Source organism: Lemur catta, chromosome 10 (assembly GCF_020740605.2).
Source record: "Lemur catta isolate mLemCat1 chromosome 10, mLemCat1.pri, whole genome shotgun sequence".
Taxonomy (NCBI): Eukaryota; Metazoa; Chordata; class Mammalia; order Primates; family Lemuridae; genus Lemur; species Lemur catta.
In genome coordinates, this window is record NC_059137.1 from 33,611,349 (window position 1) to 33,638,904 (window position 27,556).

At 41.8% G+C, this 27,556-nt stretch overlaps 2 protein-coding genes across 2 annotated transcripts in view; one reads left to right on the forward strand and one right to left on the reverse strand.

The window, feature by feature from the left end:
• Positions 1–576: 576 nt before the first annotated feature.
• Positions 577–27,535, reverse strand: ANP32B (acidic nuclear phosphoprotein 32 family member B). The gene is made up of 7 exons (XM_045562492.1): positions 27,128–27,535; positions 14,559–14,708; positions 11,219–11,341; positions 5,824–6,013; positions 3,228–3,352; positions 2,316–2,385; positions 577–1,037 (listed from the first exon to the last, which is right to left on the reverse strand). Exons 1-7 carry the CDS (start codon positions 27,179–27,181, stop codon positions 970–972), a joined length of 780 nt encoding a protein of 259 aa, XP_045418448.1. The 5' UTR covers positions 27,182–27,535; the 3' UTR covers positions 577–969.
• Positions 25,301–27,556, forward strand: part of HEMGN (hemogen) — a 38,464-nt gene continuing 36,208 nt past the window's right edge. Inside the window, exon 1 of the mRNA XM_045562490.1 lies at positions 25,301–25,469. The gene's annotated coding sequence lies outside the window, so the exon portion shown is untranslated. The remainder of the gene's footprint in view (positions 25,470–27,556) is intronic.

Sequence of the window (27,556 nt, forward strand, 5' to 3'; positions counted from 1 at the left end):
AGAAAATCAGTGGCAGAGCTAGAACTAGAATTCAGATCTCCCCGACTCTGGTGAAGGCCTTTTCCTTTACAATATCCTCTTTCCCTTAAATTCATGTATGGCTTGAACCTAATGTTATTTTACTGGATTTCAGGGGTCCAGAACATTCAATTTCAAACATTAGTTTTTAAAAGTCTACCTCATTTACTCCCTGTCATCAAGAATGAGGATTAGATTTACTTACAGACAGGGTCTCGCTCTGCTGTTCAGACTAGAGTGCAGCGGCATCACTACCATCATAGCTCACTGCAACCTCAAACTCCTAGGCTCAAGGGATAGATTTAAATGGTCAAAAATCTTACACACTTGTGCAATTCCCCTAAATAACCACTAATATAAATCCAAAGCCAAAGAAAGTTCTTTAAAGTGTTTTAACATGAGCTTACAATTAGAGTCTAACTTAAAAATGTAAGCATACAACTAGGCTTTACCAAAGAGTAAGGTGTTTATTTCACTTAAATTCTTAAAAATACTTTTTTGGCAGTTGTCACATAAAATGTCCTAATGTTTAAAAAAAAAAGCATGAAAAAACAGACCCAAAATGTTAAGATTTTATTTACAAAGCTTTTTTGTTGTACATAAAGTAAAAATGCTGTTACAATCTCAGTGTAACTGGTAGCCACAGACGGCTGACTCACCAATCACAGCTATCCACGCTACAGCAAGAGTCTTACACAAAAACCTAACAACGCTTACAATTTTGTTGGGGTAAAGTCCCTAAGCTTGGTGGTGGATTACCAAGAGGGACTAAATGGAGGAAGGCGGAATGTCACAGGAACTATTCTTTGGCTCTTTGGGTGAGTGGGTGTCCTGGGGTTTGTATCACAGCTACCTTTTTTTTTTCTTTCTTTTTTTTAAAAAACAGCTACCAAATCCACGAGCAGTCCAACCAATACTGAACAGTTCGGATTCTGCAGGTCATTTAGGTTCTTAATCGTCTTCTCCTTCATCATCTGTTTCTCTCTTCCTCTTTTCACCTTTCCCGCTTTCTTCCTCCTCTGTACAATCAATAACAAAGACTGACTTTGAGACAACTGGAAAGGCATTTTGCTTAGGCTAATGAGAATGGCAACAGTAACAAATTTTTTGATGGTTGGCAAATTAAAAAAAGATGTAAACTTGATCAGACTAGCAGGTTATTACATACAAGCGGTGACCACAGAACCAAGAAGGGCAAAATGCACAGCAGCCCCTCAAGTCATACAGCAAAGTTAACCCAGTTTTCTCATTTTTAAGTTGTTTTCTTCCAAATATTTCTTATTTTTCTTAAGCTTGTTGGCCCCACCAATTAGACATCTACCAAGTATTAAAATGCATAGTAAAGTCTCTGGAGTTAGCCAGACTATTTCTGAACCATACTTATTTACAAGTGACCTTGGGCAAGCTTAACCTCTTTTAAGCCTGCTTCCTGGTTTGTAAAATGGGGACAATGGTACTAACTTGAAAGAGTTACTCTAGGAATTAAATGAGGTAACACCCAAAGCACTTAGTATGGAACATGGCTAAGACTCAAATTGTAGCAAATTAACACAGTAATAAAACAGGATTTCTCTGAACATGCACATATTTGAGACACAAGGTATATACTACACATACTTGTTTTTTTCCAACTAGTAAAAATTCAGTTATTTTAATGAAATTAACTAAATCTGTTAAATCATGCTCCAAAAAGCTCCTTGAAGGCAGTGACCAGGTCTTAATCAGTGTTAATATCTACTGTAAATTTAGTCTAGAGCCTGGCATGGAGTGGACGCTAAGTATGAACCAATGGAAAGCACAGCAAACAAACTGGTTCTCTGAGTTCTAAAACAACCCTGAGACCCTGTACTTTCAATAATTATTTAATAACATCTATTTCACTACTCTTGGTTGTGATAGGGAAAGAAATAACACTCATAAAACCGGAAAGGTGCTTGTATGTCTTAAAAAATGATGATCCAATTATTAAGCCTTTTTTAAATGAAAGAACGGCAAACACAGAAATCTCACGCTGGGTAGCAGTAAACCAATTAATGGGGTCCAAAAACATATTTAAAACATGGAGAATGAAGACAGACTGACAGGGCCCCTGCCATCAGACAAGCGTTAATTGCTGTAGCAGCAGGGAGGCTGCACCAACAAAAAAGCAGTGACAGGATGGCATTAGTGCATGCATGCAAAGACCACCAGGGCTGGGGCATTTTATCTTCCACTCAGTGGTATCAAATTCTAAATAATGGACATTTTCATCTAATTTGTAACTGAGGACAACCAAAGTACAGGTGTTATACACCCACCTTCATCCTCATCCTCATCTTCATCTTCTTCATCTTCATCAACTTCTCCATCATGTCCAAATTCTTCTTCCTAAAGAATGGAAAACATAACATTATTAGATAAATTCTGCCAAATTGAGAAGTACAAAGAAAAATACACTGTGCAAACAAACATAACAATACATTAAGGAGAAACTGTAATGTTATTTTTATCTACCTGACATACTGAGACCTGCTGATTTTCCTTAGTGAGGTTAATCTTAAGTTTTTCTTAAAAAACAACAACAACAAAAACCCCAACAAAACCAAAATTTAAACCCTTAGCCTTAATTTAATACTACAAAAGAACATACTCTTTGGTGACAACTAACTTTCTCTGCTGGTTTTTCAAACCCCCTTGAGGGTCAAAGTCAAGCCGCTACTTTCTCTTGTTCTCCTATAGCATTTATTTCCTTGGGGATATTCTATCACTGGATGTCCAATAAATGAGACTACTTGTTCTTTCAGGGAAGGACCACAGTCCCATTTAATTTTGTACCCCCTAAAAGTCTTTAACACAGCAGGAATATATTTGCTGAATTAAACTGAATATACAAGAAAAAGTTCTGACTTGGTAAATATATAACAAAGGATAGAAATACCATCAATTCTCAACATTTACATTTCTTAGCCCCCTGAATACTCAACTCATTCCTTCCTCCCAATGTTAAAGGACCAAAACTTACCTGCAGAGCTGGGCACTGTGTCTAGTTTACCATTTCACTTAGTAGTAATTAAAAGGCAGGGAAAAGCTAAATTAATTAGACTCACATTCTTAGTCTATTCATAAGCATACTAATTTCTTCAGAAGCACCCCCCCCTTTGTATTCTTTTTAAAATCCACTTATGTTTTAGTTACAAATAGGAAACAAGGCAGAAAAGAGCTTCACTGACCTCTCCACTGACTTCATCTTCGTCTTCTTCCCCTTCTACGTCTTCGTCTTCATCTTCATCCTCTTCATCATCAAACTCTTCGTCTTCACCATCCTCATCCTCTTCGTCCTCCTCATCTTCTCCTTCTGAAGATAGTCCAAAAAGGAATTCATTAAATACCCCTGATGTTCCATGGGGCACCACTGCTGAAGTGTCAGGGATCTGTGGGCTGGCCCATAGGACAAATACTGGGCTGCACCAACATCGGTGACGACCATGAACTGCAGTCACCTTTCTAACAAGTGATGCAGCTAGCCCCTTTGTCCAAGAGAGTGCCATCAAGCCAGAGTCCTAGCAGACTAGACACACAATATCTTTCTTATGATGCAATGACAGAACTACTGGGATTTGCTTCAGAGTAATATGGAGTAGGGGAAGAGGGTAGGGATGTACATGAATAAAACAAGATCAGCTATGACCAATAATTACTGAAGCTGAGTGATGAGAACACAGGAGTTCATTTTACTATTATACCTAACTTTGTCGATGTCTGAAATTTTCCACAGTAGAAAGTTAAAAAAAAAAAAAAAATTACACGCCTTCTCTTGGGTAACAGTAGCATCAGAGCCAGATACTCAAATCAGGAACCAGACAGACACCCCTAAGAACCCTGTGACTCGGGGCACTGGAGGCTGAAAGGCAGCTCCGTCTGTGCCAACCTCTAGAACAGCAGTCCTTCCTTCTCCCAGGTCCTACAGCTCACTATGCTCTCTCCTGCCACCTGGCCAACTCTGACTCCACCTTGGAGTGTCAGTCAACACCACTTCCTCAGGCAGCATGGCAAAACTCCTAACCCCAGGTGACAGGCTCTCATTCTAGCACCTGGTGCTTCTCCATTACAGCATGCTTTGCTCACATGTAATTATTAATGATTAAAAACCAAATTCTCTTCTTAGTACACAATAAGCTCTAAGAAGACAGGAACCAGGTCTGTGTTTTGTTGGTTTTTTTTTTTTTTTTTTTTTTTGAGACAGGGACTTGCTATGTTGTCCAGGCTGGACTTAAACTCCAGGACTCAAGTGATCCTCCCACCTCAGCCTCTGGAGTAGCTAGGACTACAACAGGCCCATGCCACTGTACCTCGCTTGTTTTTTTTTTAAAACAACAACAAAAAAAACCCAACAACACTATTTTCCACAGTGCCTGGCACACAGGAAACACTGAAATATTTGTTGCCTGACCGATCTTTGCTCTCAGGAACTATCCTCCACTCTCTAAGAAATTTCCTTTATAAGCTCCCACACATATGGCTGCTCCACTTATTTAAGGTGAACGTAATTAAACAAGCACAAATGGTTTTTAGGAAAAACTGAAAACCCGCAGAAGGGAGAGAGAAACATAAACATTTGAAAGTAGGCAAGATGTTCTTCCAATTCTTTTGTCCATTTTACCACCTTATAACCCATTAATTTTTGCCTGTCTCAATCTGCTGTAAAACTGTACAAATGTTACAGAGTACTATGCTAATAATTATACCCAAAGTGCCTGATGTTTTTTACTCCTCCATTTCCTTGAACATTTCTGTCTTGTGCATTAATTTTTAAAGAAAAGAAATGTTTAAAATAATGCTTCATCTCTTCTCAAGTTCACAGGAAAAAAAAATAATGCTTCAAACAGAATGCCATGAACATCAGCAACCAGCAGCATCAGGGATTCTAGGAGACCAAATAGTCTTCATGCTGACTGATGTGAAAACTAATCACGCTGCTTCCTCTAAGCCACTTGGAGGTGAGAAGCCTAAGAAGAGTGACTCAGAATAAACGAGTCAGTGCAAGGAAAACATGAGCTTATCAGGAGGGATATTCTGGGTAGAAAATATTTAAAAAGATTCTTAAAGATAATGGATATATTAAAAACCTTGACCAAATGCCCAAAATAGTAAAAAGTATTTTTAATTCCATGTTATAACATTATTTATGAAAAATGAAATCTGACAATATAGTACCTTAAAATCATTACCTTCTTAAACTCTAGTCATATATTAATGGCAGGAAAGCTATTTTATTTATACTTTGGCTATAACAAACAGGTACCAAGTACCTACTAAGTACCAGGCCCTGTGAATTAAAGACAGGTAAAAGACACTCTCTCCCTGAAGAAGATAATCGTAGCACAGCAAGAAGAGACGATGAAGCAGCAAGCCTGAAGGAGGAAGCAAGGGGGTAGTCTAGCATGCGCAGGGCCCTAACCTTGCTTGGGGATGTCAGGAAATGCTTCCTGGAGGTGCAGACAAAGCTGAGTTTGTAAGGATAAATAGGCAGTAACCAAGGAAAAAAAAAAAAAATACAGGAGACATGAGACCATGCTTCTTTGAGTACACTACCCTCTAAGTACTTCAACGGGATAGAGCACACCATCCATTAACCATTTTTATCCTGAACAATTTTAAGGCGTCAATGTCCCAAAAACTTATTAAACAGGCCCTAGCTCCAAATTTAATGGGATGCCTACATTCATATGTATAAATTGTTTTCCTCAATAACAAGAACATTCAGTAGCTTTTATCAGAAACTTGTAAAGGCAGAAACCAGGTTCAGTGGGTGTGGAGCCCACTCACCTTCATCCTCATCCTCTTCATCCACACCATCCACCTCAGCATCTGAGTCGGGGGCTTCCCGGTCCTCTCGATCATAGCCATCCAGGTAGGTCAGCTGGGGCAGGAGCTTGAAGACACTCTCTCGGTAGTCATTCAGGTTAGTAACCTCACAGTTAAAGAGGTCCAGGCTTTTTAAACATTCTAATTTTTTCTGAAGAAAAGGATCAAAAACACAACTCCTAAACCAAAGGAACATAAGCAGCAAAACTCATCTTCTGAAGAGGTAAAATTCTAGGCTCTATATTCAATTAGCTGCTACGCTCAGCCTTGTCCACAACAAAACACATCAAGTCCTTTGCAACCCTGATGTTACTAAACTTTAACTAGTCCCTCCCTTTCTTACATCTGTTTTCCCAGAGAACTATGTCTTTTTCAGGCAGCATTAGTAGTCTAAAGAAACATATATTTGAAATAATTTTATTATTAAAACTAGGTCTTTTCATAGTATGAGACAAATAGTTTAACAATTTTGGTTCAAACATAAGTTTTAATGTTTGGGTAATCAAATGGCCAATAAGAACTTGATGGGTATCAAGCTGTCTTTAATGCTCTGGGGTAGTAGTATAGGGAAAAAATTCAGAGGTTTATAACAAAGTCCTCAATCTCAAGGCCCTTACAATTCTACTTGAAACACAGACATGAAAAGCACTAGAGGATGAAATATAATATTCAGTGTGGCAATGTAGCTATTTTCAGGGAAGACAGGAGTCAATACAGGCTGAGGAAAAGGGAGAGGGACTCAAGAGTTGGAACTTCAGAAATACAGAGAAACGTTACATTTTCATCTTTTGTAATTTTTGGGAAAAAGACTGACACATTACCAGACTCTCATGATGTAAAATTCTTGATTTTACCATACCTTGAAATTTTACCTTATTTGTTTGGAATCATCAGTTTTATCTTTCTAAAATAGTTAAGATCTAAAAACTTGGCCCAAGAAAAGTTTTCTGAGTAACTAAAGGGGACAGGAAAATGCCCACGTATTTGACTCAGATTTTCATTTGTTATTATATACAGTGTACTAGTGTTTCAATCCCAGGACTATTAAGTTTTGACTACGGGTAAGTTAAGAGATCGAGAGGGCAGAGGTACTATTACACGCAAACCAGGAGACAGCAACAGGAAGTGACAGCCGATCCTAGTAGGAAAAAGGAGCAGCCTATAAAAGGCAAATATAAAACATGACATACTAGTACACAGTCTGGTGCCTTTTAGAATAAGGGCAATAAATGTAACTTTTAATGGACCTGAATAAAGACAAAAACTTGGTATTCTCTAAGGAAATAGTACTAAAATACCCCAAACATTAAGAGGTTCTCTGTATGAAGTAAGTTCTAAAAAATAAATGTTGATGCTTAAAAGATGCTTTATTGGGAAAGCTAACACAACACTCACAGGGACCTGGGAAGAAATGCAGACAAAACAAAACCTTGTTATAAGGACTTGAGGTATCTTTGTCATTCTGGGGAGATACAAAATGATATGAAAATCTGCCTAGAGCTATAGAGCAGGGGCTGGCAAACTGTGGTCCACTGGCCAATTTTGGTCCACCTGTTTTTGTCAAGTAAGTTTTACTGGAACACAGCCACACTCATTTGTTCATGTATGGCTCCTTTTGTGCGACAGTGGCCAAGTCGAGTAGTTGTGACAGAGACTATATGGCCTACAAAGCCTAGTATGTCTATTATCCAGCCCTTAGAGAAAAGGGTTGGTGACCCCTGCACAGAAAGAAACTTCATTTTCCCAATCAAGGAAGACGCTCCCACATTTGTTTTATTCTCACTGAGTAGCCCTTGAGAACATTTAGTCAGGCAGGGAACACAGAGCAGGGTTACAGGAACAGACAAATGTTGTACCCCTCAAACCCCAAGAGTTTGTGGATCAAATGTGCTTATTATGTAAGTCAGTTCCCTAAAAGCTATCTCCAGCCCTCCTGGTCACAAGGAGAACTGCTTTTGTATCGTGTAACTTTCAGATTAGGTTCCCTCCTGGGCAGGCCTGGCCTCCAAAGCCCAGGTATGACTTCTTGCCGAAGAGGAGAAAAGTGCTGCAATGCCACCCCAGACAACTAGCTAGCTACTAGCTTTCTCTTCACAAAGGCTGACTCTACACTAGCTAAGATACAACCATAAGTAGATTTAGTCACCTTTCCCAAAGAGGCTATGTCTAGAAATTTTCCGCTTAAAAGGAACCATTTATACCTCAAAATTATCTCCTAGAAATGGGTGCATAAAAATGCATACAACCTCTGATAGTTACCTAATGCTTTCCAATACTCAAAGCCCTTGCTCAAGTTTTACTGATTATTCCAGTATACAAGGCCTCCAGGGCTCTATTTCTGAAATCGTATGATTATGTGGGATTTTTGGCTATTTCCTGATAAAGCACCCATCACCAAATAATTTGGATATGCCAAAGAGTAGCTAGAAAAGGAAATGAAAGCAAGTAAATAACAAAAAATCCCACATAACTGTAGTTCTCTGTAATTGTTTACAGTAGTAAAATTGTGCTTAAAGGCTCAATAGGCACAAAATATACTACACACAGATTATTCAGGATTCCAATGTAATGTGTAAATATCGCTAAAAAAAAATTACAAGTCTACCATACCAGAAATTTGATGTAAGCTAATAGACTAGCCATAATAAACATTAAACATTTTATTAACAATAATTTTGCTTGCCTTCTTAGAATTTAGAAGGGCTTTGGGGGATGGTTTGGATGGCCCAGGTCTCTTAAAAAAAGGTGTCCAAGGAAGTTTGAATTGATGCCTTCTTTGTCTCTCGATTAATATCCCTGTAGCAAGCAGAGGCATTCACAATCATTGCATTGACTGTTAAGAACTGGGCTCAAAGTAGACTTTAAAATGTATGGGGTTAATGAAGATGAGGATGGTGTTTTTCCCCACTGAAAAATACTTTCAGAAGTCAAAATGAACCCAACATTTCCCCCCTTCACCTTCTCCTACAGATTTACTTTATTCCAAGTTAGAACTTCAGGAGACCAACATAGCACCCCCAGGAATCTGAACAGCAAGTAGAGCAGACTGGTGAGAGCCAGGCTTTTCCAAATAGTCCTGGTGTATAGCACTGTGGCTCTGCCACACAGTGTGTGACTCTGGACAAGGGGTTCAGCCTCACCCAAGCCTTAGCTTCCTCAATGTAAAGCAAGGGCCATGATATGTTTATCCACTTTGTGTACTAATAAGATAATTTTGTATTAGTAAGATAATACATGTCAAGCATCCAGTACAGTGTAAGGACATAGCAGATCCTCCCAAAATGGTAAATGCAAATGAAGGCTACTTCTCATCCTTCGCTGTCCTGGGGGACTGAGACTTTCACAGCCACCAAGGGGCCCTCCCACATTACTGACCAGATCAGGAACACTCAAGCAAACCACTCCCACACAGTATTTGCTTCTGCTCCGTCTCTGTGCACCAGAGGAATCAAGTTCCTCTGGCACACAGAGAAAGGCTTCTGATAATCAAAGAGGAATCAGGTTGCTCCAAGAATTGGGCAACAGCCAGTTATCTAGCATGAAAAGGTACTGCCTGGTACTGTTTTTTAATAAAAAAATAAAAATTCCCTTGTTAACTTGTCTCAGGAGAAACATATAAACAAACAAACGAACAAACAAATGAAAGAAAAATTTTAAAAAAGGAAAAAAAAGAGAGGGAGTTCCCATGCTCACAGTGACCCAGAATTGATACGTCTGTCATTAACCACTAAACGAAGGCTCAGAATGACTCATGTGACTGAAACGGCATCAGCACTTAATTTAGTGCTCCTGTTGGAATTCCTAGCTTAGGGAAATTTGGGTATGGAATAAATTTACAGGTAGAAAGAGAAGAACAGGTTCCAAGGGCAGTGGTAATAACAGTGGACTTGGGCTTGAATCCCTACTCTGTCATTTACCTGAAGCTCTCTAACCTCAGCTTTCTCCTCTCTAACAAGAGGACAGTCTCTTCTGTGGATTATGAGGATACAATGGGCAAATGTTAATGTCCTTGGATACAGCAAAATTCAATAAAAGCTTGAACATGGGAAATAGGAGTTAGTTCAAGGAAAAGAAAGGAACTAGTAAAAATTAGGGAGCCTGAATAACTGGGCATATTTATAACAGGAAAAAAGGGCAAAATTCATGAAGCATGTGAGAAAGAAGCTCCCGACACTTATGAGAAATAAGAGCTTTTAAATATGGTCCACTTAATGAAAATGTAAAAATAAAGAGACTTAATAAAAGGCGATTAAATCTGTCTTGGAGTTGAATCTCAATTTTTGTTCAAGAAGGAAAAGATTCTCTAATTCTGACAGGAAATCCTCTTCATTAAAAGAAGCCACAATTTAATTCAATCATCCCCTGAAATATCAACAGAATATTCTATACAAGTTATGTGAAATCCACATATTTTAACATACTGTGACATCAAAATAGAAACAACAGAGAAGAATGTTTTATCCTCCTGGGCCTGCTCTTCTGGATCCTGAAAGACAGCTTCTCTCTGTTGCATAACCACCTCACAACAGCACAGCCTGTGGTGCTGCCCTAAAACCTGCATTAACTCCCACCTCCAGTCCTGCATTTGGAAGCTCTTTCTGACCACTACAACTTCCACACCAACTGGACCCCCCTTAGCACAGCTTCCCAATTTACAAAGCAAAGCACATTACCTTATTTTATTCTCAGAACCCCTAAGGGAGGTAAGTAAGGCAGGGATTATTGTCCTCCCTGCTTCATAAATGAGGAAACTGAGGCCCAGAGAGAAGAAGCAATTTGCCCAAGGTCACACAGCAAATCTACAACCCAAGTGGCACTTAAACATAGCTTTCCATAACATATCCCCATATGTAAGACTGGGAGGGATCTTGAGGTTTCCATACAAAAGTTTAGGCAACCGTAATCAAGCTAAAGCACAAGATCATGAATTAGAAGACCTAAAACTTATTGGAGCTGCCCTTCATTGTTCCATCTACAGGTCACATATGCCACCCAATACAAATAGCCTGTTCTGTTCAAGGATAAAAGTACAGAATGGCTTGGCCAATCTCGGGAAAAAATTTTAAGGACACGTATGAGGCTATAGTCAATATATGAACTTTGAAAAAGGACCAAGCAAAAACTCTGAAGAATTTCCTTTTGAAGGAAGCCATCACGATATCAGGCAGGGAGAGCAAAGCCAAACGAATACACGTAATTAGAGAGGCCTTGATCTTTAATATTGGGACACCTATTAAAAGTAAAAAACCATCACTTTCTCAACCATCCATTATTCCCAATAATTTCCCGCACTATAAAGAAACATGAAAATGAAAATGACCAATAAATCCCAGTTTCCAAATTCTAAATTACTTACTAAAGGTTCCAAGGTGCTGATATCTTTCAGTTTATTTCCACTCAAGTTTAGATGTGTGAGATTGGGAAGTTTTTCTGCTAACATGTCCAGACCTCCAAAGATTCTATTGTCACTGAGCTCAAGCTGCAAGAGAAAATGTACACAGCAAACACACAAATACACAGAGAAATATACATCATTAATGTGTTATGAATAGCAAATACAGCTTTCTAATACTTATCAATATCAAATGATCCCTATTTCTATTAGGGCATGTATGTTGATTTTGTTTCATTAAATCCAAATAAGTAGTTTATGAATCCCAGCAACATGTGGGGTGGGGCAGTGTAGGGTAAGTGACAGGAGAGGTTGAGAAATATTGTGTTTTCTTAACCAGATAATAACAGTTAGCTCGAGAAATGGCCTCTAACATCAGTGAATACATTTTCTAGGTCAAAACAAATTAGAATTCTTTGAGAAGTGGTAATACTCTATATACCTGCCAGAAAGGGTAAATGGTTTGTGCTTTTGAGCAGCGTATGTTGTGTCCCAAGCAAAGTTTGCAATGCCCACTTGAAAACTAACGTGGTTCTAACACACTGTATGGTGCTACACCTGGAAGACACTGGGGAATGCTGCTCTGAAGGTCACAGGAGCAGGACAGACCCCAGAAATGTACCCATAAAGAAGCCCCATGACTTTAGGAAAGGGAATGGGGCAACAGCCTCAGGTTTATGAAGCAGCTCTCCAGAGGTCACTTGCATAAACTTGGCACCAGCCTTTATTAGATCCCACTGTAATTTCTTAGTTGCAATTCAAGTAGCACAGGCAAGTAGTATGCCAATAATGGAGTGAGCCCTCACCAAGGAATGTTAGAATCTTTGACAAGGAGTTGGAGCCTGGAAAGCACTGTGGAGAACATCTAGTTCAAGCTCTTCGTTTTGTAGATCAGAAAACTTCGGTCACACAGCTGATCCCAATTCTGTATTTTAAAGTGCCAACAATAGTAACTGTACACAGTTCTAACTGTGTACTAACCCTTACACAGTTCTTAAGTGCCAGGCACTGTTTAAGGCACTAGAAATACATTAACTCATCTGATCTCACAACAACCCTACAGAGCAGGTAGATTACTACCCCCATTTACAGATGAGGAAAATGAACTACAAAGATGGTAATGTGGTAGGCCTATGATTTGAAGCCAGGCAGGCTGGCTTCTTAAGTACCCATGCCCACTCCATTAATGCCATATATTAATACCTAGACTAGCACGAACATGTCCTATAATGAAGCCTTTTGGCATGCAATGAAACACACTACATGATTCAGAGTAGAGGAACTTTAAAAAATTTAAGTATCCATTGAAAAAATGAGCTCAAAAAACAAGTCAGCTGCTTAGATGTTAAGTATTTCAGGAAAGGAAAATGCAATATTTCAAAACATTTTTTTCCTTCCAATGGGATAGTCCAGTCAAATATCTAGTCATGGTCTAGACTTAAAAATACAAGTCTATGATCAAAGATTCAAGTGTTAGCTTTACTGGTGATTTTAGTCAATTAAAAATAAACTACTTTTCTTGATCTGTTTAGACCATGTGGTTAGAATATCACATACATGTAATAGTCAAATCTTTTCAACATGAGTATCTTAAGGAATAGGAATAATAAGGCAATCCACCAAAGCATTTAGTAGCATATTTACTTTGAAATGAAATAAATGTGTAAATTTAGGAAACTTATGACATCCATACATCAAATATATTTTTTTAGTACTTATTTCTTGTTAATAACAGTCTGTGCTCTGGGGTAGGAAAAAAAATAAAGCCCTTAGCAGCTGTGAGAACATTCAATCTGCCTTTAAGTATGATTCCCCCTCATTAGCCCTGTAAGGGCTGTGATTAATGTTTAAAAACCTCATAAAGATTTGATAAAATCCCCACATAAATGGTCACTGATAGGCTGACTTTCTGACTACTTCTGATAGTACAGAACACAAAACATACACTAAGGATCTGCTAGCATCAAGTTTATGTAAATAAATGTTAAAAAGCCATCTTGTGTTTAATTGGGTCAATCAGAGCGTCCAATGTCACTGATAACCTATGCAAATATAAAAGGATTATAGCTGAAACTCTAAATAGATACTTAGAAGGGGGAAATTTCTCATCTGAAACACTATTATCACCTGAAACTCATGAGGACTGCCTAAGCATTCATTACCTAATCATGACAAATAAGGGAAAACAAAAATAAAAACACACACAACAAAAACTTCTAGTTTTTAATTCATGCAGTTATCCACGCAAGCTCTAGGAAGAGCCTACCTGCCCTTTGCCCAAATTTGATTATTAATTTCTATGTGTTCCTTTGTTCTATGTGTGAAAAAAGTTCACTTAAGTTCACCTTAAGTTTCCTAATAAAGTGAATACTAAAACAGTGGAGAATTCTGCAAGACTTATATAACCACACATCTTTTCCTATGCAACGCAAAAAGTTAGGAGATATGGTCTCTAGTTTGGCTCATTAACCACTTCTGCTGACAGTTTTAGGCAAATTACTATACCTTTCTGAGTCTGTTGTTGTACGTATCTATAAACAAGGGGCTCAGCTAGAAGATCAAAGTTTCTTCCAGCTCTGACATTCTGGGGCTCTGTGACAGTTAAATGTGCAAGGACAAGAGGAAGCATTTTTCTTTAGCATTCTGTACTTTTGGGGGGAGGGGGAAGAATTGGAGGGGGATAGAGAATTGGCTGTAATTAGAACAGTAAGGCACTAACAATGGGCCCTCATCCAGGATAGGGAAACACAGTAGCTTTGTTTTATTGAATTCTTCTAGTCAATCACAACATATTTTAAACTTTCTAGTCATTAGAATTACATAATGGGTTTGAATTACCATAGACTATAAATCTTAATGTTTTTACTTAAACTCACCCTTAATCAACAGACATAAAACATGAAGGGTGAGAGGTACCTGTGGTTCCTGAACCAGAGCATACTAACAAAACTTAGTTAACATTGCAACAATAAATTTATAACAATTAATAAATTACTCACAAAATATAATAATTATTCTTCATAACTACTATTTATTGGGCATCCAACATGCATCATTTCCAAACACCAAAGCAATTCTGCAAGATCAAGTGATACCACCAATTTACAGGTGAGGAAATTGGGCCTTAGAGATTCAGTAACCTGCAGAAGATCACCCATCAAGGAAATGATAGAGCTGGAATTCAATCCCATATCTGCCCAGTTCCAAAGGCCATGCGCTTTCTGCTACACTAAGTATGTCCTTACAAGTAAAATCATACATTTTCCCTTCCCAGGATAGTTCTCTTTTACTGTTAAGCACTTACCTTTTTCAATTTAGGTAGCTTGGGGAGATTTGAAACTGAAATCAAGCTTACATTTATTAAACTGAGGAACTCTAAGTTCACAAATTCAGCTGTTAAGCCCTCAATTTTTCCATCATTTGATTTGCAATTGTCCAAGACAAGTTCTCGAACCTGTGGATGACCAAAAAAAAAAAAAAAAGATAAGCTTTCAAAAGCATATTGAAAACAATGCAAAAACTTCTACCATAAATATCCTGCAAAAACACCCACATATAGGGGCAGTATCTTCATTAGACCTAGATCATAGTTATAAATGAAAAACGATTAAGCCTTTAGTAGCAATATACTAGTAGGTTCAAAGACGGAATGTTGTACCACAACGTAAATGCTTAGACTCTTTATTTTTCAGAAACAGAAACTGCAATTTTTAAGATGAAAGCCAAAGTGTATCCCTGTTATTCCTTTGCCCAAGTCTGTTCCCCAAACGGTGGCTTTATCTAAATGCAAATGCAGAGTGAAGACACCCCTTTAGGCTGAGTCTACCCTAAGGCCCAGGAGATGACCACAGGTAAAGAGGAAAGCTTTACTTTTCCTGTTAAGATCACTAAGAGAGTTGGCCAGAGGTTTCTACTAACACATCCTGCAACTCTGCTTTTATTAATCTTTACCAAGATTATCTTGACACTGGGAGGCAATCAAGATGCAAGAGTCCTTAATTCAAAACAAAGATCAATCTGGGTTATGTGTGAGAAAGATCTTTCTAAGGGAGAAACTGTTAGAGACATTAAATTAGGTCATTTTTTTTTTTTCAGAATTCAAATCTATGCAAGGGCATCACATCCGATGATTCTGAATACTGGTTATGTAATAAACAGTCTACTGTGCAGCTCTACCATGGTAATACCTATTGCCTTTCTTGCTCTGTGGTCACTCTGAAACTTGCAACTTTTTAACCTACTTTGATCTATTTAATGATGCAAATTACAGTTTTTAACTGCTCCCTACAAAGACATTCTTGCAGTGAATCTGCTATGTTTAATAGCATTAATCAAGCATATATATGGAAGGAGGATGTTGATGGTTTGAAAAGACAACAGGAGCTACTAACAACGTCTTCATCTTTTTTTTTTTTTTTTTTGAGACAGAGTCTCACTCTGTTGCCGGGCTAGAGTGAGTGCCATGGCGTCAGCCTAGCTCACAGCAACCTCAAACTCCTGGGCTTCAGCGATCCTACTGCCTCAGCCTCCCGAGTAGCTGGGACTACAAGCATGCGCCACCATGCCTGGCAAATTTTTTCTATATATATTTTTAGTTGGCCAGATAATTTCTATTTTTTAGTAGAGACAGGGTCTCGCTCTTGCTCAGGCTTGTATCGAACTCCTAACCTCGAGCGATCCACCCGCCTCGGCCTCCCAGAGTGCTAGGATTACAGGCATGAGTCACCGTGCCCGGCCAACAATGTCTTCATCTTCCCATACAAAATCCAGTAATGCTACTCTAGTAACTGCTGTCAATTACAAAGTACATACTTATTCCCTGTACCACCACTTCCTTCCCCCTATTTAGAAAGAAGGAAACAGATTCCGAGTCCATCATACCCACAACACTGTTAACTGCCTTACCACTTATCCCTACTCTCTCCTTCCTTTTCAGAAGCCTTGGTTTCAAAATGCATGCAGGCATCCTTTAACTTCCCTTCCTTCCCTCCACTTTGCTCTAGATATCACTGCCACTGTTCCCTCTTCCAATGAGGAATCAGTACATCTGAAAAGTCAGGAGGTCATCTGTGACAAAAGCTGGGCTCTGGATACAGACAGATGCCTGGAGTCAAATCCTGGCCTCTACTCTGCCACTTAGAACCTGTGTGAACTTGGGTAAGTCACTTAAACTCTCTGTGCCTCAGTTTCCTGTAAAGTGGAGATAATGGTACATATGTCATGAAGCTGTTGTAAAGAGTAGTGCTTGGGACATTGTAAATGGACAGAAAGCAATCTCTGGGGAAAGGGAGTGTGGGAACGCCAAAGACATTTGCCATTAATTTATTCACACTTGTACTAAGTTTTTTACAAGCACTTCTGTGTCTAAAAAAGCTAAACATAAAACCAACTAACCATTAAAATTAAAAAAAAGGTCAACTGCAATCACCCACCCACCTAAACAGTATACTGCAATACAATGAAAACATTCCCATTTGGTTTGTGAGATTTTCTATGACTCCATCCAACAGAGATTCCAAAAACATTATACAAAATGACACTAATAGGCCATTTTAAGGCTAAGCGAAGAAGAATTAGAGAGCCATACTATATCCCAGCTCACTGAGTGAAATCATCTCTTAAAAGACATTTCTCTCAACTGGCAAAATTCCACTTTAACCATTGCAATGGGTCTTCAAAAACTATCACAGAACATTCATATGTGGGTTAGAATGTGTTTATAGAACCAAACAGCAAAATGGGAATCAAGAAGAGGAAAGTGGAGGTACAAGGTGTTAAAGTTGTTGAAACTGGCAGGTTTAGGTGTTGGGTATAGAAGATGATGGACAGGAATTGAGGTTTTGGTTTAGAGAACTGTGACCCGTTTACCTAGATGGAAATAAGAAAGGAATGGCTTTTTGAGGGGAAATGTAATGAATACGGAGAGGGATACCAAGTTTAAGATTCCTGTGGGATATCCAGATAAAAATATCCACAGGCAGCTGGACATGTGGGTCTGGAATTCAGGGAAGGTCTGGGTTGTAGTTCTGTATTTGGGAGTCATTAGGGCAGAGCTAGTAGGAGACGCATGAAATTCCCAGGAAAAGGACCGAGGACAGAACTCTGCAAAGGAGACTTTATAGGAATCAGGAATGGTACCCAAAGCTAAAGCATTAGTTTCAAACGCCTAGAAAGGCTTATAAAGTAAGTGCTATGGTTTGAATGCTGGTGCCCCCATGCCACCAACTTGTTAATATGTGCTGAAACCTAAATACTTGAAGTGATAGTATTAAGAAGTAGGGCCTTTTGGGAAGTGATTAAGAATGGGATTAGTGACCCTATAAAAGAGGTTGGAGAGAATAGCATAGTCCCTCCTGTCTCTTCTGCCATGTGAGGACACAGCAAGAAGGTGCCATCTTTGAAGCACCGCAGAAGCCTTCCCCATACACTGAATCTGCTGGTGCCTCGATTTTGAACTTCTTAGCCTCCAGAACTGTGAGCAATAAATTTCTACTGTTTATAAAACAATAGAATGTAAAGCTTCTATTTTATTGTAGCAGCCCAAATATGCTAAAACAGTGAGGCTTATGAAGTTATTGAAAAAAGGATGGAAAAACTAGAAAACAACTTAAATGCTCATTAATAAGGGACTTATTTGCAGGATATACTACGGGATGAAAAATGTACAGAAAGTGTAACGTGTCACATATTCACTTTCTTTTACGTACATAAAATCTCTCAGTAATAGTGTCTACAGGGAGGGAAAAGTGAGAGGCTGAAAGGCTTTCTATATAAATTTATTTAGTTTCAACAATGTGACTATTAATCTATTAAAAAATAAACCTTAAAAAAAGTCACTGCTAGATTGTTAGATTCATTATGACGGGGTCATGTCTATTCTGGTTACCACTATATCCCAGCATAAGAGCCTTCATAACTGTTGAATGAGGAAAATTGTCATAGTTTGTCAGTAATATTGCATGGGAGTTTGTGTCAAGATTGTGAGGGAGCAAGAAGATGACGAAACACAAAGAAAACTTGGATGTAAAAAGGACCAACTTTCTGATAATAAGCATAACACTTTGGTGTATGTTTTAGTCTTTGTATATATCAAATATAGGTGAGATAAACTGTATCATTTAGAATACTTTAAAATAACTTTGTTAATATTTTTAATAACTAAAGAAATCAAAGTGGAGCTGGCCACAGGGAGGTGCAAGCAGAATAGTCTGACAACAAGAGTTCAAGACCAGCCTGGGCAACATAGTAAGACTCCATCTACAAAAAGTTTAAAAATGGGCTGGGTGTGGTAGTGTGTGCCTGTAGTCTCGGCTACTTGAGAAGCTGAGGGAGGAGGATCCCTCAAGCCCAAAGCTGCAGTGAGCTATGATCAGGCCAATGCACCCTAGTATGGAGGGGGCAGAGCAAGACCTTGTCCCTTAAAGAAGAAAAAAAAAAAAAAAGTGTATGGATATATCATAAATTACTTTACAATGGATATCTTCTATTATTTTTACTCTATGTGAGGAAAAAATAAACATCCCATAAGAAATACTGACAAAGGACAGACAAGGCATAAAAAATAGAAAGAATAAACATAAAAAAATCATTTAACAAGTAGTAAAAATGCATACTAAGGCTGCTGGTGGCTCAGACCTGTAATCCTAGCACTTTTTGGAGGCTGAGGCAGGAGGACTGCTTGAGGTCATAATTGCAAGACCACCCTGAGCAAGAGCGAGATCCTATCTCTACAAAAAAACAAAGGAAATTAGCCAGGTGTGGTAGCACATGCCTGTACTCCCAGCTACTTGGGAGGCTGAGGCAGGAGGATTGCTTGCTTGAAGCCCAGGAGTTTGAGGTTGCAGTGAGATATGATGATGCCAGTGCACTCTAGCCTGGGCAACACAGTGAGACCTTGTCTCAAAAAACAAAAAATGCATATCAGAACTGAGATATTATACTCTTGTTAAGAGGTGGGATAGCTCTTCCTATGCAGAGAAAAGGGTAGCATGGTTATAGATATAGGTAAATTTGTGTAAGTGGGAGAGTGAGAAGTTCAGGGAATGCACACCTGAGATCTTTAACTTTTTTCACCAGTAAGAGGCAACAGAATATGCTGGGATAAGTAGGGCAGAGGGCTGTATGGCTAGGTACAGAAAAAGCATGTCCCTGGAGTTTTCCAGGAAGGCTGAGAATGTAAAGAAATGTGTTACCCCCGTAACAGACCTCTAAAAGCACAGTGAGAAGATGAACCACTGGGGAATAAGCACAGAGCAGAGAGGGAATCACTGCATAAAGCAGAGACCCATGAGAGGGACCTGGTTAGGGCTGTGTCCAAAGATAGCAGGTCTGAAAGCCCCATCACTATCTTTTTTTTTTGTTTTTTTTGAGACAGAGTCTCACTCTGTTGCCCGGGCTAGAGTGCCATGGCGTCAGCCTAGCTCATAGCAACCTCAAACTCCTGGGCTCAGCAATCTTTCTGCCTCAGCATCCTGAGTAGCTGGGACTAGAGCCATGCGCCACCAGGCCCAGCTAATTTTTCTATATATTTTTAGTTGTCCAGCTAATTTCTTTTTCTATTTTTAGTACAGACGGGGGTCTTGCTCTTGCTCAGGCTGGTCTCGAACTCCTGAGCTCAAACGATCCTCCCGCCTTGGCTTCCCAGAGTGCTAGGATTACAGGTGTGAACCATCACGCCCGGCCTCATCACTATCCTTAATGGTTGTTTAAAGTTCTAAACAGGACCTTGGTGAAAAGGTATTCTGCTCTCAGATGTTGTTTTAGCAATAGAGAAGCAGCATTTGAGGTATAGGGGAGGAAAACCTTTTCCTTACCCTCTTAGGTTCAGTAACTGGGGGCCTGCAAATTAAACAAGAGATTAATAGAAGAAAAAATTTATTTACACGTTAATGTACATACACATATGTATACATGCTCAGTGATGTAACTCAAAGGGATGGTTAGAATTTAGGGCTTATATACCTAACTTAGGAAAGGAAAGGGAGGAGCATCCTCCTTTGGAAAGAATAGATTTCTTCAGGAAAGACAAATGGGATTTTTAGGAGAACAAATGAGAGATAAGAAAGTTTACGTCAGCCCTCATTTCTCAGAAGTGTTCGCTTTTGTCAGATAAGCTCCCAGAATAGGCTTCTTTTTGCATCAGTTGAGTCTCAAATATCTTCAGTTTAAAATAATCTTTATATCAACTCTGGGGTTCTGAGTAGGTCCTTATAGAGATTAACTAAGCCCCCTCTCTCCCCCATTCCTTCTTGGGTATGAAAGGGATCCAGAATGCCTTGCAAGGGTGATAACAGCTTTGGAAGACAGTGGTTGATACAGGGGTGCAGCTGGGACAATATAATCTCAAATTTCCCAATCTAAATCCAGAATAAACCAGGTCCTAATCCAAGGAGAAAAGGTCCTAGTTTCTTATCATATCCCAAATCCTCCCATGGCTGCTAAGAAAAGGTCACGCAGGCACTTGTACATTTATGCGTACATCTTAGGGAGCTATTTGGTCCAAGACAGAGTTAGCTGGCCTGCTTGAAGATGGACAGTTCAACTTTCTGGGCCATACTCATTCTTCTTCATCCCTCAATCTCCAATTAAAATTGCCTTTTCTCAAATACAACTTTAAGGTAAACATTTAAAAACTAAAAAGAAAAATCCATACTACTTCCTGTTTAACTCTTGTGTATTTGTTTTGTCCAGTTATCAAAAAGATAGTACTGTTTTCTACTACCTTTTCATTGAAAAATCTGAACTACACTGTGGCCAAATAGATTTTCAGACCTAATATGAGGACATACCATCCATTTATAAAGTAACATTGTTTCTATGAAAAAAAACACATTTCAAATTCTGAGTGGCCAATTCCTAAATGTCTATGAGGCACTTCTTTAAGTTATCAGTCATAAACTTCTAGGTCAAGGGGACAACTCTGGGGATTGGAACTAGGGGCTGCAGGAGATGGAAGCAGTTCCTCCCCACTCCTTTCATTCTCTCCAACTAGTGCTTACTTGTCACTCCCCCAGCTACTCCAAAAAGATCAGTTTTACCTAACTGGTTGGGTGACCTCCAATTATAACAGTTTTTTCTGCCATAAGAGAGGGGGAAAAAAGGTATGGAGGAATTAAAGATCATTTTGAGTTATCAGTTCCCTTAATTAAATAAGTAATACATGTTTATTTTTTAGTAAGTAAAAATTAAAAAATGTAAAAAGCAAAAGTAATTTGTGTCATAATTGTAATTTTCATCCAAGCAATGTTCAAGCCTTCTACCCTACTATTATTCTAAGAGAATGTTTTCAAAATGACAATTCCACAAATTTATATTAGTGGTTCTCAAATATATTTATACAGCAGAGCTTTGGCATGAAGTAAAAACACCCATATCCTACCGGTAGGTATGTAAAGAAGAGAACCATTCTGAAAAGCAATTTGCAGAAAAAAGTTCACACAAGATGTTCATTTCAGCACTACTTATAACAGCAAAAAACCCTGGAAATGACCCGAGGAGATGGTTAAATTATGATCTATGTAGATATTAATAAGGCTGTAAAATAAAAAAGAATTATGACAGATAATTACTACATTGTTTAAAAAAAAAAAAAAAGCCTGGGCAACATAGCAGGACACTGTCTCTATTTAAAAAAAAAAAAAAAAAAAGGCTGGGCGCGGTGGCTCACGCCTGTAATCCTAGCACTCTGGGAGGCCGAGGCGGGTGGATGGCTCGAGGTCAGGAGTTCCAGACCAGCCTGAGCAAGAGCGAGACCCCGTCTCTACTAAAAATAGAAAAAAATTATCTGGACAACTAAAATAATATATATAGAAAAAATTAGCCAGGCATGGTAGTGCATGCCTGTAGTCCCAGCTACTTGGGAGGCTGAGGCAGGAGGATGGCTGAAGCCCAGGAGTTTGAGGTTGCTGTGAGCTAGGCTGACGCCACGGCACTCACTCTAGCCCGGGCAACAGAGTGAGACTGTGTCTCAAAAAAAAAAAAAAAGAAAGAAAAAATTAGCAGGGTGTGGTGGTGTGCACCTATAGTCCCAGCTACTTGGGAGGCTGAGGCAGGAGCATCTCCTGAGCCCAGGAATTTGAGGCTGCAGTGAGCTATGATCATGCCACTGCACTCCAGCCTACGCGACCAAAGCAAGATCCTATCTCAAAAAAACCCAAAGACCAAACAAAAACCCAAAACCAAACAAAAACCAACAAGCTAGCATACCAGCATACACATTATTAGCATGATCCAAGTTTGGAAAAAAATTTAAACATTCTAGTAGACGACTATACATTAGAATGTCTAGATGGTAGGATAGGCATGTATGATTTCTATTTTCTTTTTGCTTGTCTACTTTTTTTTTTTTTTTGAGACAAGAGTCTCCCTCTGTCACCCTGGCTCTCAGAGTGTAGTGGCGTCACCATAGCTCACTGCAACCTCAAACTGCTGGGCTCAAGCAATCCTCCTGCCTCAGCCTCCCAAGTAGCTAGGACTACAGGCTTGGGCCACCATACCCAGCTATTGTTAGTTGAGACAAGGTCTCCAACTCTCAAGCTCAAGGAATCCTCCCAACTTGGCTTCCCAGAGTGCTAGGATTACAGGCGTGAGCCACCACACCTGGCCTATATCTACTATTTTTTGGCTTATCTGTTATGTAATTTTTCTTCAACCAAGATGTATTACTTATACAAGGAAAAAAACTCCAATTAGTTGCTATGCAACCAATTAGTATATCAGATCGAGCTCAAAATTACATCACAGTAACAACAGAGGCCAAGGGGGTGGGGGGTGATCAAAAACTGAAGATGCAAGCTGAAGAAAATCTAATTTTTTCCCCCAGTAAATCAGGACTAAGGAAAGACTACTCCTAAATGTCACAATCCAGCATATATAGCATACTACTGTTTCACAGGGACACAGACTGTGAACCACAGGAAGGGACTGCTTGGCTTTCTAACTTTCAATGAAAAACTCAAAGAGTTAATATGAAGGCTAACTGTCCCCAGACGCGTGGTTAATGAGGTGCTCACAACAGAGCGGCATGTTCAGTGTAATTGAAGGATGAGAACTTCACATAAGGAAAAACAGGTTTTCTTTTCCAATTTAAAACTACAACTAAATTTGGTTTATATCTCGCTACTGCACGGCAGTGTCTTCTCATCTTACTGACAATACCTCCATTTTTTATGGTGTATATATGTTCTAGCACTGTACCACTTATTCCCAGTTGAAGTAATTGACAATATTTTATATATTTTCTATACTTAGAAATAATACAAAATATTTTCTATCCTTGCCTATAAATGTTTTTAAATGGCAACCACCATTCCTTATGAAGATTATTTTAAAATGACATCTTAGCTAATTTTTTTCCTATTATGCGAACACACTCTAATACGAGCTGTTGTGGACTTGGAAAAAACTAAATTACGTATTTCTTTACAAGCCCTCCCCGACCTTTTAGGGAAATGAGCATACCTGTGTTTATAACAAATAAAGATATATCAAAATGTGAACTGAACCTATTATCTTGGACTCATGTACTCTGGCCAAAGAACACAAGGTAAATGTGTGTTACCAAGGTCTTCTATAAATCTCCAAGTAAAATAAAAACAAAACAAAAGTCATATACATAATAAAAGCCCATCTGGTCTTAAAAGAACATATTTACAATTAATTTCCTACTTACTCTCCTCAGTCTTAGATCTTGACTTTAAAATCATTAAGGTTAACTATGGGATACACTGGTACATTTCAGGGCATGTTGCCCATACTGTAACAGTACAGTACCTTCAACGGGGGAATGCAGGCTCCCAGAGGCCAAACCTACTGTGTAACAGCTGACAATACCACCAATTTCTGTGGTGTGTATAGTATGCTCTAGCACATCATACATAAGATGCCATATGACAAGCTTAGTTTGATTTTTTTTTTTTAAAGGTGTCATCTTGGAACTATTCATTTGCCTTAAGGATGATAACTTTGTGCAAAACACCTTTTAACTCCGCTTTTAAAATTTCCTTCAAGGAGGGCGAGGTGGTGTGTGCCTATAGTCCCAGCTACTCAGGAGGCTACAGTGCCTCCTATGATCACACCTATGAAGAGTACTATGATGGTGTCGTCTATGAAAAGTCACTGCACTCCAACCTGGGTGACATACTGACAACACGTGTCTAAACAAACAAAAACAGCTAAAACAAAACAAAAATTTCCTTCATAATCTACAGTGTTTTTTCTTGAAAAGCCTTCAGTTTTAGGTCACAGCTTTACTCTCCCAATGGAGCACTTAACTCCCCCTGGTCTCAGTCCCCTGTTAGAGTCCCTAAGGGAACCTTCTATCCCCACAATCTTGGCTGGCTCCCCTGACCAGTGCCATCTCAACAGATTCTCAGGGTTCAGGAGGGAAGGAGATGCTCTGCTCTGTCTTGTTCACTGATTTCCCAGGCCCTGGCATACTGTTCAGTAGTCAAATATTTATTTAATAAACCAGTGGATCTGTAGGCCAGTGCGGTCCAATACAGTACCCACTGGCCACTTACCACTTTTGAGCATTTGAAATATGGACAGTATGACTGAGAAAATGACTTTAATTTAATTTGAATTAGTCACCCAGCTCTGGCCTGTCTTTGGCAAGAGAGTTAATGTCTCAGTTGACTGAAAAGTCAACACTTGCGCACATGCATGTATCTTTAAAGCAACATACTATTTCACATATGAAAACACCAGATACTGCCAATGGCAGGCCAGCTTTATTTTCCAGAGTGCACAACACTACCGTTAAAGAGTATTTTAGTAGACCTTTAGTTTGAGCACATTCTAAAGAACTCAAATTCTAGATTTCAAAGCATTTTGAAAACCCAAGTGTGTATTTTCCTCACGAGAAACTTGGCTCAATTTAGCCACTCCATATTCTATTGATTTGCAACTACGAGGTAATGGAAAAGTCTGGAACTATCAACTCCTCAAGATGAAAACACAGCGCTTCAAGTTTTACACGGTGAAGAGGTTTAGCCGTTCAACACGCTCGCACGTGGCGGGCACAAAATGTCTGACCGATGGTCGGAAGGAACCATGCTGGTGGAGCCTCAGCCTAGAAACCCCGGGAAACGGACGAGTAGTCCACCCTCCTGGGTCCTTCAGGACACATGGCTGCCGTGCGGTGGAGTCCAGCCCACTCCTCACTGCTGGTGACCCCAAGGACTACGGAGAGAGGTCACAAAACCGAGCACGCCAGGTAAACCCTGATAATCTAATTCCCACAAGTTCGCAACTTGTTAACCACAGCCACCTGAGTGCGCGAAATTCGGCCTGTCGCTACACCCGGGCGGGGTGGGGGACCCTCCCGGGCCGCCCTCGGCGGGAAAAAGCCACTCACCGCGGAGGAGGTCCGGCAGCAGCGCGGCCCCTCCGGGTGCGGGGGCCTTGCGGTGTTAGGAAGCCGCGCGAACTCGAGGGGAGATGAAAGAGCCGATTCTTTCAGGCCCGCCCCACGCGCACACAGCCGCGGCGCGCGACTGCCAGCCTCGGGCCCCGCAGCCCGGATGGCGCGCGGCCGGCAGCACCAGGCCGCGCTCGAGCACGTGCGGGGGCAGAGGCCTCACGGCCCCGCGTGCCGAGACGAGGCCAGCCGAGCCCCCGCGCGCCTGGCCCGGGTAGGAGGCGGCCGCCTGCCATTGCCCTTTTAAGAAGGGGGAGGGCGGCAGCGCGCCTGCAAGAGGATGAGTCGGCGGTGGCCGCAGCGCGCGCGGCTCCCGCCAGTGTGAGCCGAGCCCCGGCGGGGCGGGGGAAAGCAGACCGAGGGCTCGGCCAGAGAAGGGGCGGCCGGCAGCCAGCGCCGAGGGCGGGCGGGCGGGTAGGGCCGGTCGGCAGAGCCCCGGGCCGACTCACCCAGCGGAGGGAGACGGGCACCCGCCAACATGGCGCTGTGCAGGCCTGTGGCGCGCCCCGACTGGCGTGAGGAGCCGCCACCCGCCCACACCGAGGGGCCAGCCTCCTGGGACACGGGCCCCCGGGCTCCGCAGCAGCGGCGCCAGGGGAGGGTGAAGCCACCGCCACAACGGTTGGCTCGGGTAGACCGGGGCCGGCCCAGGGAGGCTGGAGTCGCGGAGGCCGAGGGCGAAAGGGGAGCGAGGGAAATGGGGAAGAAAGTTTTATTTTTAGGCTTGAAAAATGGCGGGAACCGCGTCCTTTTTTCAAACTTGGCCTCGGGAGGGGCGGCGGTTACGCCACCTCCGCCGACTGGGCCCGCCCCTCCCCCGCTCCGCGCGCCAGGCCGCGCCCGCCCAGGCCCCCAGGCTCCCCAGGGGGCTTCTCGCCCCCTTCAAAGGAAAAGCCCCCTCCTCGCCCCACGATCCCTGCCCTCGGCCGGGCCAGCGCCAACCGCGAGACCCGGCCAGGGGACCCCCCCCCCAAGCCCGCGCCCCTTCCCCAGCCGGCCCGGGACGCGCGGAGCCCGGCCTGGCCGGCGGCGGGCCCAGGCGGGGCTGGCCGCGCAGCTCCTCGGCAGGCCCAGCCTCCGCCCGGTCGCGCATCCCGGGAGGCTGCAAATATGGCTCCCAGCGTTATACAACCCCCGCCTCCCTCCCTCGCCGCCGGCCACTCGCACACGCGCTCCCTCCGGGGAAAGACCCCGGCGAGCGAGGAGCTCAAAGTTTGCTTTCCGCCACTCCGCTGTCTTCCCTGGGCGGCCGCGGGGCTCCGCGGGCGGCAAAGAGTTAATCCCCGCGCGCTCGCTCCCCCCTTCGCGCCCGCCCGCCCGCCTTCCCCGTCCGAGCCCGCGAGCTGCGCCCTTCTCCGCGCCGGGGCCGGCGAACCAGCGGCCCGGGCCCTGCAGGTGGCCACCATTACATGCAAGTCATCGGGAAGGGGGCATCCAACGGGGGCTCTGCTTACCGCTTCCGGGGTCCGGTTTCTCAGCTCCAGGTGGATTCTCCTCTTCATGTCCATGTTCCCCTCTTCCCCCCTCTTCAAACTTAACTTTCCGCGGCGGGGGCGGAGGGGGGAGAGGCGTCCCGGCCTGCGCAGCGAGGGCCGTCGGAAGGGGTCTGCTCGCGGCAGAGGCCGGCGGCGCGGTCCTGGGCGGCGTGCGGCGTGCGGGCAGGCGAGCGGAGCCCCCGGAGCCAAGTTACTCACGGGAGCGGAGAGAAACCATGGAGGGAAAAGGGGGCTGGAGCGCAGCGCTGGTCTCACTACCGCCGCCCCCGGCCGCGGCCCCGCACTGCGCTTAAACCGGCGACGCGGCGCGGCGGCTGCTCGGCTCCACTCGGCCAGGCGCGGCGCCGATCGGCTCGGCGGCCCAGCTGCACCAAGGACGGGGCGGAG

Coding starts and splice junctions, on each gene's coding strand:
- ANP32B (XM_045562492.1), bottom strand. CDS start 27,181: ATGGACATGAAGAGGAGAATCCACCTGGAGCTGAGAAACCGGACCCCG. Junction 14,709..27,127: donor GAAACCGGACCCCGGAAGCG/GTAAGCAGAGCC, acceptor GGTCATCCACAG/GTTCGAGAACTTGTCTTGGA. Junction 11,342..14,558: donor AGCTACCTAAATTGAAAAAG/GTAAGTGCTTAA, acceptor TTTCTCTTGCAG/CTTGAGCTCAGTGACAATAG.